Raw genomic sequence first — 14685 nt, 5'->3', positions numbered from 1 at the left:
GCGTAGCCCTGACCTAAACTTGCAACCTAAAGCCTTGGTTATCATACATGTCACCTTATCGCTTTCCACCAAACATTACGCCTTAACACTAGGTCTGCCTGAAAGGTAAGTCACCAATGCAGCCATCGATGGTCTGGTGAGGAGGCCCTGCTGCATGGTCTTTCCTCCTAGCTCTCTTGTACTGATTCAGGAGAGAGCAAGGATAGTAAATACTTCATAGCAGGTGATAATGGGAACAGTGATCACACTATTGACAGTGGCTGAGGATGCATGGTATTACAGTACAAGTGAGAGGGTCTGGTGATTGGTCACCCCTCCTAAGGGCACATTCTCAGAAGAGCAGTAGACTGAAAAAACAAGGCCCCTCCCCAATTTTCCACTATGGTGGCCAAACCCACAGCCGTGGAAAGAGTTCTGCAGTGGGTCTATTTAATAGCTATTTACCAAAGATGTACATTACTGAGCTGTGTAATTATGTACTTTTAGTTTCTAAATAGGTTTATCCTTTCACTCCTATGGAGAGGCTGAAATATTAGATAGGGACTGTTCCAGGAAGTACATACCTGCCCTGTTACTCTGCAGAAATGCATTGGTGGAGTTACAAGATTCTCAGTGAGGTCACAGAATCTAAGCAAGGCAATTTCAGCTTTTTGTCCTGTACAGTATATTGCCCTCGCAAGGAAGGCTGCAGCTTCAACTGTATGTAATGGAATATATGTGGCAATATCCAGGGGTTACAGTTATTGACCACTTACCCAAGATGGACCCCTAATGAGGCAACAAATACCTTGATGCAGACAAGAACACATGCTCAGCAAACTGAGATAACCGCAAGAATCCACCAAACGTACATTACGTACACCTTAGTTAATATACACTGAGCTACCTTCATGGTATGTACACGAGCTATACATTCCCACACGTCATTTTATTGGAGATCTCAGTCTACGAACACCCTCCTTTTGTGCCGCAAAAAATCACTCCGCTAGAAAGACTTCCAAAAGCTTGGTTAGTGTGAACAAAATAGTAATAAAACAAGACTGGGTTATAACAGGCAGAGCGGTAAGAGGGCCCTGCCCGCAAACTTACACTCTATAGCAGGGGTGCGGAACCTTTTTTCTACCAAGTGCCATTTGGATATTTATAAAATCCTTCGGGTGCGTACAAAAATTATCAACTAAAAAATGAGCCTGCCCCCAGTAGATATGCCCCCAGTCAGTAGTTATGCCCCAGTCGATATGCCCCCAGTCACTTGTTATGCCCCATTATGCCTCTTTAGATATGCCCCCTAGTAGTACCTTTAACACACACACACACACACACACACACACACACACAGTGAGCTCCTGCCTCTGGCTGCTGCTGAGGGGAAGAAGCTGGACCCCCGCTAGTAACAAAATCTCAGTGGGCGCCCCGTATCTCCATCGGTTAGGTGAGCCTGGCCGGGCCAAGTGGCTCTGCGGGCCTTATACGGCCCGCGGGCCTGAGGTTCCCCACACCTGCTCGATAGGGAAAGGGGTATTGATATACAAGGGCTGCATATTGCATATTGGTCCAGCCAGATTGCAGAGGCTCCTGGTGGGCTATATGATAGTCACACAGGAATGATGGGAAAGGGTCTGGAGGATGCGAAAGTGAAGAGAAAATATGTTATGTGTAGACTTTATAGAGGGGAAGTAATTGGGCAGGATAGCTTATGGAGGTTATGTGGGTGGCTCCTGAGTTTGGATAAGCTTGTCTGTTAAGGTGAGCCTTGATGGTACTCCTTAAGTTTTGGAGACTAGAGGAGAGTCTAAGGCCAGGTACACACTTAAATGATTTAATTAAATCCGGAATGATATCGCATTCCATCCTTCATTAAACTGCATCACCTCGCACACACTATCTTCTGAGTGGCCGTGCAGCATGGCCAACCACAATATATCAGCCGTGTATAAACACTGCACAATTTGCCATTCCAATATGTAACATCATGCAGGTGTGTACCCAGGCTTATTTTTCATGGGAGGGCATTCCACAGAGTGGGTGCAGAATAAAACAAGTACTTTAACTGTGAATGAGAGCAAGTAATGCATGTGGATTATTAGAGACATAGATGTTGTGCTGAGCTGGGCTATATTTGAGATAAGTGAAGAGATGGATGTTGGTTTAGTTTGGTTAATAGCCTTGTATGTAAGTGAAAGTATTTTATATTGAATTCGTTAGAATGCAATCTAGATTGCACTGTTTAGTGGCAGCTGCGTTCAAAACAAATTGCATTAATCAATGCAGGAGATAATGAGTGCATGGATGACCGTTCTTGCAGTGCCTTGCTACGATTTGGGCATATTGTGGATATGTTTTTTAGATGTATGTAACAGGATTTGGAGACAGACCAAATGTGGAAAATAAAGGACAGTTCAGAGTCAAGAATGACCTAGGCAGGAAGCTTGTGGGGTAGGGTTGATTGCCAAGTTATCAACAGTGCTAGAGATATCAGGTTGGTAACTACTATTGGCCGGTGGAAATTTTCTGTTTTGGAAAGATTAAGCTTACAACCACAAATACAACATAGCTTAAGAAATACTCACTGGGGCAGATGTATTAAGCATGTAGAATTGATAAAGAAGTGATAAGTAGATGGTGATAACGTACCAGCCAATCAGCTGCTGTCATTTTGAAACCTGTAATGATTGGCTGGTGCGTTATCACCTTGCACTTATCACTTCTTTATCACTTCTCCAGGCTTAATACATCTGCCCCAACTACTTGGTATCTCACTAGAATGACAGCAGCGGTTCCACAGATCTCTTTAACTTAAAGGTCAGCATCCACCTCCCAGGCTCCAACGATAATGTGTCGAACTTGCAACCAAATATATATATTTGAATTTCTGCATATTGCTCTTCTATTGACATTAGAACAGTAAAATGTCTCTATATTAATGGTATATCCTCTAAACCTTCTATTGAATAAAATTGAAGAACTTGAAGCACCTTTTCTTGATATGATCAAGATTTGATATACAGGGTGATTCAAAAGTCGCAGTACACCCTTTTGTTTCAAAAACTGTGCAGGAAATGGGATAACGGAAGACTCCAGTAAGGTATGGGTGAGGTGGGCTATCTTTTAGGGTATGTACCGAATATGGGCGCCATCTTGAAATCGGCTATCTTGAATCTAAGTAATTTTTCCCATTTCCTACACAGTTTTTGAAACAAAAGGGTGTACTGCGACTTTTGAATCACCCTGTATTACTGTTAACTCCATATTGTAACATTTGCAGTGTTAATTGTATATTATGTAATTTATTATATGATGCCTCAATGTAAAGAAAAAATCCAAAAAGAAAGTTTGAGGTGGCGAGGTGACATCCAAAATGAAATGGTATAAAGACAATCAGTAACAGACCAATACAGTTGGTGACAAATCTGGGGATGATAGCAGTGGTGCAAGTAGAAAAAATTTCTTAGTGGTACTGTGTGCACGTGCCGGCAAAAATTGGCTGTGGCCAATGACAATGGGGGCGTGAAACACATATGGGGGGCCAGATACACACATGACCACAGTAGTGCTAGATACACATATGCCCCCACAGTGCCAGCTACGCCCCGACAGTGCCAGATACACATATGCCCCCACAATGCAAGATATGCCCCACAGTGCCAGTTATACATATGGCCCAGCCTGGCTGGAAATTTCTTACCGGTACGCAGTACCGCCATACTTGCAGCACTGGATGATAGGTAGATTTGTACATCATTCAAAGATTATACTGATATCCATAAGAGCTGGTAAGTTTGCCAAGGTACCTTAAACCTAAAGAGCAGGTTCTTATCTGCTATTAAATTCTATGTTCCTACAGATTGAGAATAGCAGAGGATTTAGGACTGAGCTTTGCGGTACTCCAACTGATAGCAGTAGCGAAGAGGCTGGGGGAGTCCTTGTCAACTTGGCTCCACTGTGGTGCAGCTACCAATATGTAGTAAACAGAGTGGACAACAGCCAGCCGAGACCTGGGAAAGGGTTAGAGCTTGGTTAATGGTGACCAGAAATTGGCACTCATGCGTGCACCATTCATACCAGATGCTTAGGCTGTGAAGAGCATAACCATTTATACTCACTGGGGCAGGTTAAATTAAGCACAAAGTTGGGATGAGACTCTGCAGGACACTGCGGGTAGGAAACCACTTCTTTTTGCTTGTACACAGAATAAGTGTTTTTACCTACATAACGAGGGGTAATTCCGAGTTGTTCGCTAGCTGCCGTTGTTCGCAGCGCAGCGATCAGGCTAAAAAGTGATTTTTCTGCGCATGCATCGCAATGCGCACTCGCATCGCACGGGTGCAAAGCCGTTGTTGTTTTGCACAGGTTCTAGCGAAGTTTTAAGTCGCACTGGGCGTCAACTGACCATTTTCAGGGAGTGTATGCAAAAATGCAGGCGTGTCTGAAAAAACGCAGGCGTGGCTGGGCGGGTGTATGACGTCAAATCCGGACACAAATAGGCTGAAGTGATCACAAGCGTTGAGTAGGTTCAGAGCTACTCTGAAACTGCACAAACTGTTTTTGCAGAGCTCGGCTGCACATACGTTTGCACTTCTGCTAAGCTAAAATACACTCCCCAGCGGACGGCGGCATAGCGTTTGCACGGTTGCTAAAACTAGCGAGTGATCAACTGGGAATGACCCCCAATAACCGGAAGCGTGCACAAGGCTCTAGTGGGGGGCTTGTGGCTAATTAAATCTGCCACATGCAGTAGAATGGAAATAGAACTTCACAGTATCCCACATGACTATTAAGTCCAAAGCCAATTTATTACTTTCTAGGGAAAAGCTGGTGCAGCCCGGATGGCTTAACATTCAGTGGGTGGGATGTACTATGCAACATCACCACCCGTAGTCACGATGCTAAGCGCATATGTACTTACACATGCACTTAGCATTGCGAATTACAGCTCTTCCGATAAGGGTCTGTCCTTCGTAATCCCTGGCGTCTACCTGACTTCCGGGTTTCGTCTGCCTGTGTCATTCTGCGCATGTGCAGAATGACGGGGGCGGCCACGGGGCATGCTGGGAGGGATCCGATCGGATCCCTCACAGCACTGCGGAAAGAAGCCTGTAGGCTTCTATGGGGTACCGCCAGCAAAAGTTGGCAAACCCCTCCGCGGCGCTGACCTGGAAGCCGGGGGATAGTACATTAGAAAAACACGGTAAACAGGGGGTTTACTGCATTTTCCGCTTAGTACATTCCACCCAGTGTTTTTATTTTTCAATGGCACGGTCTTTACCTTTCACTAGAGGAGGGAATATCGTAGGGTGACAGATTGGATGGAACCTGTCTTAAATAATTTTTCGTACATAAAAATCAGTGACGTTTTAGCACCGTCCGCGGGTAATGATTTGTGGTCTGTGTACTGAGCTAGGCCAGTGCTAGACAAAGGTAAATAGAAGATGGCAGCATCACCGCACATCAAACTGCTGACACCGAATACGATTCTTCTTAGACTCTTCCACGGGGTGGTCTTCAGTACGCTGGCACAGCACATGCGACACATGCGCATGTGCCGGGATCCCGACAGCTGGCATACCGACACTTATTCTCCCTCGTGGGGGTCCACGACCCCCCTGGAGGGAGAATAAAATAGCGTGGCACGAATAGCGCGCCACCGTGCCCGTAGCGTGGTGAGCGCAGCGAGCCCGCAAGGGGCTCATTTGCACTCGCCACACAGTCGGTAAGCCGGCGGTCGGGCTCCCGGCGCCGGTTTGCTGGTCGCCGGGAGCCCGACCGCCGGCATACCGTAGTGAACCCCTTCCATGGATCGGTGATCCAGGACCAAATCAATTATAGATGTTCAATGTGAATACTAGTGCTGGTGGCTGCCATTCATAAAACATGTGGGCAACCCTGCCATTGCAATATAACTGAACCTAAGGAGGGCAGATCAGCACAATTTGCGTATTAGAATGGTTGCTGAATCTCAATAAGAAACGTTGGGCCTAGGGGTGCTGATGCTATAGGATGCTGTGATACAAAAAAGTTAGCCAATTTTGCGCGTGCACCTCTATGGTATGCAAGGGAAAAAACTCTGCGCTGCTGGTGGTCACGATACACATTGTGGTCATCGCACAGAAGAGCCTCGAAGAGTCTAAGGGCGGGATGTAATGAAGTCCAAGTTTGGCGGCAGTGCAGGATGGCGATCAGGGAATTCATTACATCCCGGCCTTAATTGCAAAAACAATCCCAATCCTTTTCCTCTGTAGAATAATGTAATAACGTTTCTAACATCTTTTTGCGTAAGCTTCAACCATGCTTGGCGTAAGCCGCCCTGTTTATGCATGCGCTGTACCGCCATGTATTGCTATACAAGCGAGCATCTAATTTAATGACCAAGTATTTCCTCTGCCCCACTCACTAAAAGTCATATTACAATGTGAAAACTCATTCATGTTATTCATGTAACAATGAAACTAATGTAGCCTTACATGAAATGTTTTCAGTGTAGTAGAAATACTATTTCCATAGTAACCTGGAGAAAATAAACGAGGAAGAGATATGAGGGACGGTGTGTGTACAGGACACAAGGAACAAATCACACATACTCTGGCTACACACAGCACCAGGGCTGCAAGACAGGGAAGCACCAAAATCAGCTTCTCCAAATACAGTACAGCACAGAGTATACTGGGCAGTCAGGTACCAACAGCAGCCGTGAATCGGGCTGTATATTTACCTCTGTAAAGTGTTAGTATAGGTGCTTGCTTTGTGATCTTTCTTTTAACCCTGTACCACCTGACAGTCACTGTGGTGTAGTACATGGTGGTCAAAGTGGTTAGGGATGGAATCCTGGCGGCAGGGATACCGGAGGTCAGTATACCGACACCGGGGAGAAAGCCCCTTGTGGGCTTGCTGCGCTCGCCACAGGTTGTATTCTCACTCTATGGGTGTCATGGACCCCCAGGAATATGAATAGCCCTGGCGCAGCTGTCAGCATTCTCGGCGGTCAGGATCCCGACGTCGGTATTCTGACCGCCAGGATATTAACTACATCCCAGTCAGAGAGGTCTCTGTGCATAACGCCTGGTTCCCCGCTTCCTCTATGACCACAAACACTCCCACGATGCACTGCCCCAATAGATTTGCATTAGCAAACCTGAAAACCGCACCTGCTGTGTAATCTACAACTCTCAGCTAATACTGCATGGTTGGTGTAATGGCTAGCATGACAGCACTGCGGTCATGTGCTTGATTCCCACCACGGCCCTGTGTGCAGTTTATATATTCTCCCCGTGTTTGCATGGCTTTCTCCCGGGTACTTCATTTTCCTCCCACGTTCCAAACACATCCTAGTAGGTTAACTGGATTCTGACAAAAACTAAACCTAGTGTGATGGTTAATGATAGGGAACATTGGTTGTAAGCTCCCTGGGGCACAGAATGATGTGAAAGCGCGAACACTCTCTGTAAAGTGCCGTGAAATACATGTTGCACTATATAAGTAATTGTTAATAAATAATGACATGAATGTAAATAACATGATATTTGCAACGCAAGTGCCAAGTTAAGCAAGCAAGGGTCAGTAAGGAGATAAATTATGTAATACAAAAACTGAATGAATGTTTCAAGTGCATAAACCATTAAGAGTCAATCCCCATCATGAGAGTTAATAATAGCTGTGTGGTATAACCTGCTGTATTGCAGCTCACCCCACGCTCCCATTGTGTCTTTACATACCTGCTTTATGAAGCCAGACACTCCGGACCTGAGTCGCATGTGTACGCCATGCCAGCGCTTTTGCAATGGAGCGATTACCGGTCAATGTGCATGCATCACTGCCACAATACACACTCGCAGCAACAGACTTCCAATTACGCTCAGTGTGAGTATTCATGCGCCAGTGATTGGCAGGAAGCAGATGTTTTGTGGGAGGTAAATGGGAGCGGCTGCAAAAACAAGGAAGAGTCGGGATGGTTTTTGTGGCATGTACTGTAGCAGCCTCCAACTGCGATTCTGTAGGCAGGAATCACATCTCTGAGGGATCACAGACTTAACTCAGGGAGTCAATGTTTCCAGATCTGCATTAATGCTGCAAATGTGTACAGTCGGGAGCAACTGTGAAGGTTCCGGAGGGCATTTCTAAACAAACCCCGTCATCGTGTAGTTTTCACACACACATCGCTTACAGCTACGAATTATAGGCTCGCAATGCAGGCTCACTGTGCAATGGGGGTCATTCCGACCTGATCGTAGCTGTGCTTAATTTAGAACACATGATATCCCAGCAGATGGGATGCCGGCTGTCACTATACCGACAGCAGCGTCCTGTCTGCCGGAATCTTGGCAGCAAGTGCACTCGCCACGCACCGTGCCCGCTGGCAGGTTCTATTCCCACTCAGTTAGTGGCGTGGACCCCCCAAACGAGTGGGAATACTGGGGGAGTGTTGGGATTTTGTTTGCCGGTAAAATGATGGCTGTCGGGATACCAGTGTTGGTCTCCTGAACGCCGGGTTCCCGACAGCCGGTATATTGCTTGTATCCCAGTCACTTACGTGCAGAATAATAGAGTGATGGAGAGAGACAGTGAGGCAAATGTATTAACCTGGAGAAAGCATAAGGAAGTGATAAACCAGTGATAAGTGCAAGGTGATAACACACCAGCCAATCAGCTCCAATATGCAAATTGACAGTTAGGAGCTGACTGGTTGGTGCGTTTATCACCTTGCACCTATCACTGGTTTATCACTTCCTTATGCCTTCTCCACGTTAATACATTTGCACTCCTCCTTAAATCGTACTGGGTGTGTTTTGGGTTGATGAAGCTATCACATTACATACACACATTAAGGAAAAACTGGTGCAATCAGGATACCAGATTCTACCAGAAATATTTCTAACGTTTGCCCATTCTGATCGGCTCCCCACGCTTATTGTGTATTTCCTGTGCACCAGCCGTAATAGACGTCTGTATCATCCTCAATTTCATACTCCAACCAGATGCCCAGCTGTTGTAAGTCTCTGACAGTATCCAGCTTCTAATACAGGATATTCTAAACCAAAGCACACTATTGTGTATGGGACACATGTGGGCAGAGAAATGGACGTAGGGCCTTATTCCGAGATGTATGCAAACCCAATGCTTTACGTACACCCCCGATGATTATTAATCCACACTGAAGACATGCAGATCGCTGGGTGGGACGATGCATTCAGGTTATTTCTAAACAATAACTACACATTACAAACATATTTCCAAAATGTCTCAACATAATTTATTTTTTTTTAACGTTAAAATGTACAGTTTTTTTTTCTGAAAGCACTTACTAGAAAGGAGAGGGAATGGGAACTTGGGGTGAAAGTATTACATACAAACCAGACGGGGGCAGTCAGTACCCCACAACGTCAAGAAAAGGCCGGAGGAAAGGAAATTAGAAAACAAAAATAAAATATTAATAATAAAATTACAATATGAGGCAGGAGAATAAAACCGTTTAGAAATAGCCATTATTAAAACCCTAGAAATGTACCGGAGGGAAGAGATGCGAGTGTGTATACATATCATACGGACTCTGCCTTCCTTTAACCATTAGTTAGCGAGGAGTCACAGTGTCAATAAATAATTGGCAGTCTGAGAAGCTGAGAGTGGCCTGCGATGTATGGAACATCGTGTGTAAATGTAGGTACATAGATGATGCAGTGCAGTGCTCTGGTAACTGGAGCTTGTGTTAGGCATGACCTGGCTAGGATACTATGATGTCTGTATATCAGAGAGTGTAGGACTATGACCCGGGGGGATATGTATAAACCGCTGTTCCTGTACACACAACTTCCATCTGCCTTGTGCTCTGATAAGTGACCTGATCTCCACCCTGCATTTGGCCCCAACGGAGTTTGCGCCAGATTAATCATCAAAGTCCAATTTGGTGCTATGCAGCGGACACAATGGACAAGCAGCCGCAGTCACATCTGGCATACTCTCTCACACAGGTCAATAGCTGTGATAACATTCTGACGCCATTATCAAACATGTCCGAAAACCACCCGAAGGATTTTTTTGGGTCACAAGCTGTTCACCGTGGCCAATGTTCCCAGAAGGCAGCACCTGAGGCCGGCATTAGCCATACAGCATGAAGCAGATTATCACTCCGCACACAACTGTTTAGAATTACACAGCATAAACCCATCTAGATAATCACAATTCTAAAACCACGATTTTCTAGTGTGATATTTTGTGCGAGTCATTTATAGAATGTACTGCTTCTGTAATATCTGCATGTATGTATACATGTCCCCATTGCGTGTATATGTCTGTTTCCTTTAACCATAGAACAGATGTCATGTACAATGGATAGTCACATCTCTCTCTCTCCGCCATCCGATCACACCTGCCAGTGTTACATCTGATAAACACTTTAAACAGATCTATTGGTTTTCACACAGGCAAAGAACAGGACATTGTTATAAGTATGGCAAATTGGTCTATGCATTCTTACATAATCAGAACCGGACACATCTATAGAAGACAACATGGCAAGTGTGGGAGAGGATGGAAGAAACATGGAGGGAGGAAGAGTTGGATAGGAGCATTGGTGATGAGGGAATATTAAATATCTGTACAGAGGCACTGGTCTTGTGAGGGAGTGGGTTAGTGTTACACAGCCACTGTCATTTTGTACATCTGCCTCAGCGGGCACACAAAGTGGCAGGCACACATTATTGCTATGACAAGGCGTTCGTCAACACCAGTGTCAAAAGCATCAACATACTATATAGTAATAAGTATTTCCCTTTTAACACTATGCGGAAAATGTGGCAAAGGGGTTAAAACCCTAGCCTGCCCTCCATGGATCTGAACGTATCAGGTGGAGAGTGACAATATATATTATAATATATACATAGGGTCTCTAAACTAAATATTTAAACCACAAAATAAAATTTAAGAGTATTAAAATACAAACAAATGAGATGCTGCCATTTTACACTTCTGATTAATAGTGATAAAATTCCACCCCGATGCACAAGCCTAAGAATGTACAGACTTATACGATGCATAGGGGGGACTGTCCTATGCCCACTCAATGATACCTATTGGTCAAGGACCCATCATCCTCCAGTGACCAGGGCTCTGAGCACAGATTTAAGGGGGACAAAGCAATACTCGTCGAGATGCACAGACAATAATATGACCATCAATTTGATGACATACACAAACTCTTCCTATACACCTCCCTTACATCTGCGGCAATAAGTGCTTATTATTAGGGTAAAAGAAAGAGATGTCAGCCTGTGAGGTGAACAACAGAGGAGCATTAAGGTTGGGAGGAAGATATACACGCTATGCTATAGGCCAAAGCAAAATACCACAGTCCGCAATTAATTGCGGATGTAGAATGTATCTGACAGAAGATGCGGTGATCAATGCTTCATGGTATATACCACAGCGTGTACTTCAGCCAGTTAGGCCCACTTCCACAGGAAAGGATAGCTTCCTGCGTATCTGCCGGAAACAGGATATTCTTGATCTCCATCATAATGCTTAATGCTCCTCTGCACCCCAGCAGAATGTCTTAAGTTTTTCTCCCTTCGAACCTCATCTTAGAGATTGAAAATGATGAGCAAAAGAAAAGAGATAGCGGACGCACAGTAAAAGTATACAGTTGTCGTGGCTCTGTGGAAGCCTGCGACGGAATAAGGCTACAGGGTTACATTTTTTTTTGTCTTTGCAATTTGATTTTTTTTTTAAACTTGAATGCTAAAAACAAGATTTGTCACTTTCCTATTTCCGTGCGATTTTCCGCTAAAACCGTTTGAATCTGCTATTTTTTCTTTTTTTTCTTTATATTAAAAAAAAAAAAAAAAAAATGAAGGGGGGGGTGGGGGGGGAAAGAATAATTCCACCGACACTTTCATATAAACTGGAGAGTGAAAGAGAAAAATGGAGAAAAAATATTTTTTTCTACAGAAAAGAGTAACAGAAAACCCCACAAAATTATATTTTTTCAAGGGGGAAAAATAAAATAACAATAAAAAAACATAATATTAAATCTACAGCAAAGGGATAAATGGTAGAGGGAATAAAAGTCCTGTCAGTATAAAAGGCCGTATTTATAGTCTGCAAGAGAAAATGAGGGGCAGAGGGGTAACTCTTCGGGTGATACCGGTACCTCCCTCATCTCCTCATGTAGGGCGAGTTGAGAGTTTGTTTGGGGACAGCTGGGGAATTCATATAGGAGTGGTGTGGAGGAGGTGTGTACATCATATTTCCATGGGGGTTCGGCTGCATAGGTTGTTGGGTATAGGCTTGGGCACCCATCATGCCCATGCCAACCTGCATGGGGTACTGTGTTGTCTGGTTCATATAGGCTGCGTTGCTATGATATGAGCTGTTGACCATAGGCTGTGACATGCGGTACCCGCCCATAGCATTGAGTGGGTTCATGGTGTTGACATTGTACGGTGAGGTGGGCATAAGGTTGACACCCATGTTCATGCTTCGCTGGACGGTGAGTGCCCGGGTGGTAGGCTGCATACCTGGCGTGCTGCGCCCATACATCTGCTGCTGATGAGGGGAGGGCGCAGCGGGCAGTGGTGCAGATTTGGAACGGATGGAGATATGCGCCTTGGCAGACATCTGACTTTGAATGCGCTGGCTATGTGGGATGCCAAGGTTGCCTGCTGACATGTTACATTGGAGTAGGTTCATTGAAGGAGGTGGGGTCATGGTGGCTTGTGCTTGGGATGCCCCCGCCAAAGGATGGGAAGAAGTGAGCTGGGACAGGCCTGGGTTAGAAAGGGACACACTGTTTGCATAGGATGTGACGGCCTGCGCGTGGCTGTAAGGCATAGGATGGGTGTCCATGATCGTGTTGGTAAGCTGCTGCAACTTTGCCAGACTAAAGGTAGCTGAGGGCTGGGAGTAGCCACCAGCCCCAAAATCCCCTGGGTATATGCTGAGATTGCTGCTATTACTCTGGTCTGGTATCTCCATAATCATTGGCGAGGGGCCAAAGCTGTTGTTCATACTGCATTGGGACATTGAGGGCTGCTGCTGTTGGGGAGGCTGTGGTTGGTGTGGGGGTAATGGAGGTGGTGGAGGAGGCGGCGGTGGCGGCTGGTTGTTGTTGCTGCTAGGAGGACGCTCTGAGGCACAACTGTGTGGTGATTTGATGCTACAGGCCTGGGTGGTTTGCAGCATGCTTGCCATTCCAGCCATTTGTTGGCTCACAGCACACCCATTCTGTGCCATGCTGGCAGAGGAAGGCAATCCCCCAGCTCCATTGTTATTTCCACCACTGGCATATGAACAGCTGCTTTGCGAGGAAATGCTGCCACCCCCCATGCTCGAGTCATAACTGCTGGGATTTTCATAGTTTTCAGTCGTGCTCTCAATACTGCCCAAGTCACTAAACCCACTATCAACCACTTGCTGTGAATGGTCAGACACTGAAGGAACATCCATCATAGGACTTGTCGTTTCCAGGTTCTGCATAGAAGGAGCAGAGAGGGAACCTGCATCTGGACTAATCTGAGGGTATCCACCTGTTCCACTACTCTCCAGGGCTGGAGGCACACTGGGACTGTTAGCTGACCGTACAGACTGGCTAGGGTGTGAGTGAACAGAAGATATAGGACTGTCATGGGCTGAGGGATGGCATTCGTCTGACAAACCCAGCTGTGGGTCCTCCTCTGCCTGTGTAAAACTTTGCAAAGTCTGGCAGGCCGTCAGAGTCTCATCCTCACAATCTCCATAGGTGCCATCATCACGCTCACTTCCTTCTTCCTGTGTTAATGACTGCACTGCCTGCACAGTCTCTAAATCTAGCTCTGTGTGCGGGATTTCTTCTTCCCCATCCTCCTCCTCCTCCTCTTCATCCTCTTTAGGTTCTTCATCTACCTTTTCTGAGATGTCTTCTTCCTCCTCTTCTAGGCATGGAGGTTGATCTGTGCCCACCATTGCTTCCTGTTCACACTCGATCTTCTCCTCATCTTCACTACTTCTCACACAAGGCTTCTGTGGTTCAGACTCCTCCTCGGGGGCGAGGACCTGTTCCAATTCTGCCCCTTCATCGGCCTCCTTTGCTCCTTCATCTTCATCATCTGCATCGTGGTCTTCCTGTTGATTAGACACAACCACTGCTACCTCCTTTTCATCCAGCACTCGCTCTTGCTCTTCCTCCTCTTCTTCTGGCTCTCCTTCCTCAGCAACAGGTTGTGGCTCTTCACCAGTCTCCCTCTGTTGTTCTGGAGATGTAGAGCGATTTTCAGCTTCGCGGGAAGAGCCATCACTACTGCTGGCACTGCTACTACTGCTCTCAGAGGGAGATGCTGGCTGCACAGTAGCGATTACAGGCTCCTCAGCTTCATTAGGTTTTTCAGCTACTGCTTGGGCCTCCTCCTCTTTTTGTTCCTTTATCTCAGGGACTTTGTCTTCAGCAGGAGGTTCTTCCTCTGTTCGTATCCTGGGTTTGCGTCCTGGCCTCGCGGGAAGCGGAGGTGTAGGAGCTGGTGCCGGAGGTGGATTCCTATTGAGCTTGAATCCTGGTTTCCGTCCTGGTCGTTTTTTCCAGTGGAGAGGTTTCCTGCTTTTACCCTTAGGCCAACCTTTCTTCTTAACAGGGGCTGGAGTAGTGGGATCGGGCAAGACATTTGCTTTCTCTGGAGTCCGCAGGTTTGAGACAGGTGGTTGTACTGATGACACTGAAATGATGACATA

The 14685-nt window shown here is 45.9% G+C and overlaps 1 protein-coding gene across 2 annotated transcripts in view; it reads right to left on the bottom strand.

The window, feature by feature from the left end:
• Nucleotides 1-9221: 9221 nt before the first annotated feature.
• Nucleotides 9222-14685, bottom strand: part of KAT6A (lysine acetyltransferase 6A) — a 115470-nt gene continuing 110006 nt past the window's right edge. For both annotated transcript variants that reach the window (XM_063931752.1, XM_063931751.1), the window contains exon 17: nucleotides 9222-14669. In XM_063931752.1, coding sequence (XP_063787822.1) covers nucleotides 12142-14669 — 2528 coding nt within the window. In that variant the 3' untranslated portion in view covers nucleotides 9222-12141. The remainder of the gene's footprint in view (nucleotides 14670-14685) is intronic.

This window comes from Pseudophryne corroboree, chromosome 6 (genome assembly GCF_028390025.1).
Source record: "Pseudophryne corroboree isolate aPseCor3 chromosome 6, aPseCor3.hap2, whole genome shotgun sequence".
In the NCBI taxonomy this organism is placed as follows: Eukaryota; Metazoa; Chordata; class Amphibia; order Anura; family Myobatrachidae; genus Pseudophryne; species Pseudophryne corroboree.
This window is presented reverse-complemented; position numbering and strand designations above follow the sequence as displayed.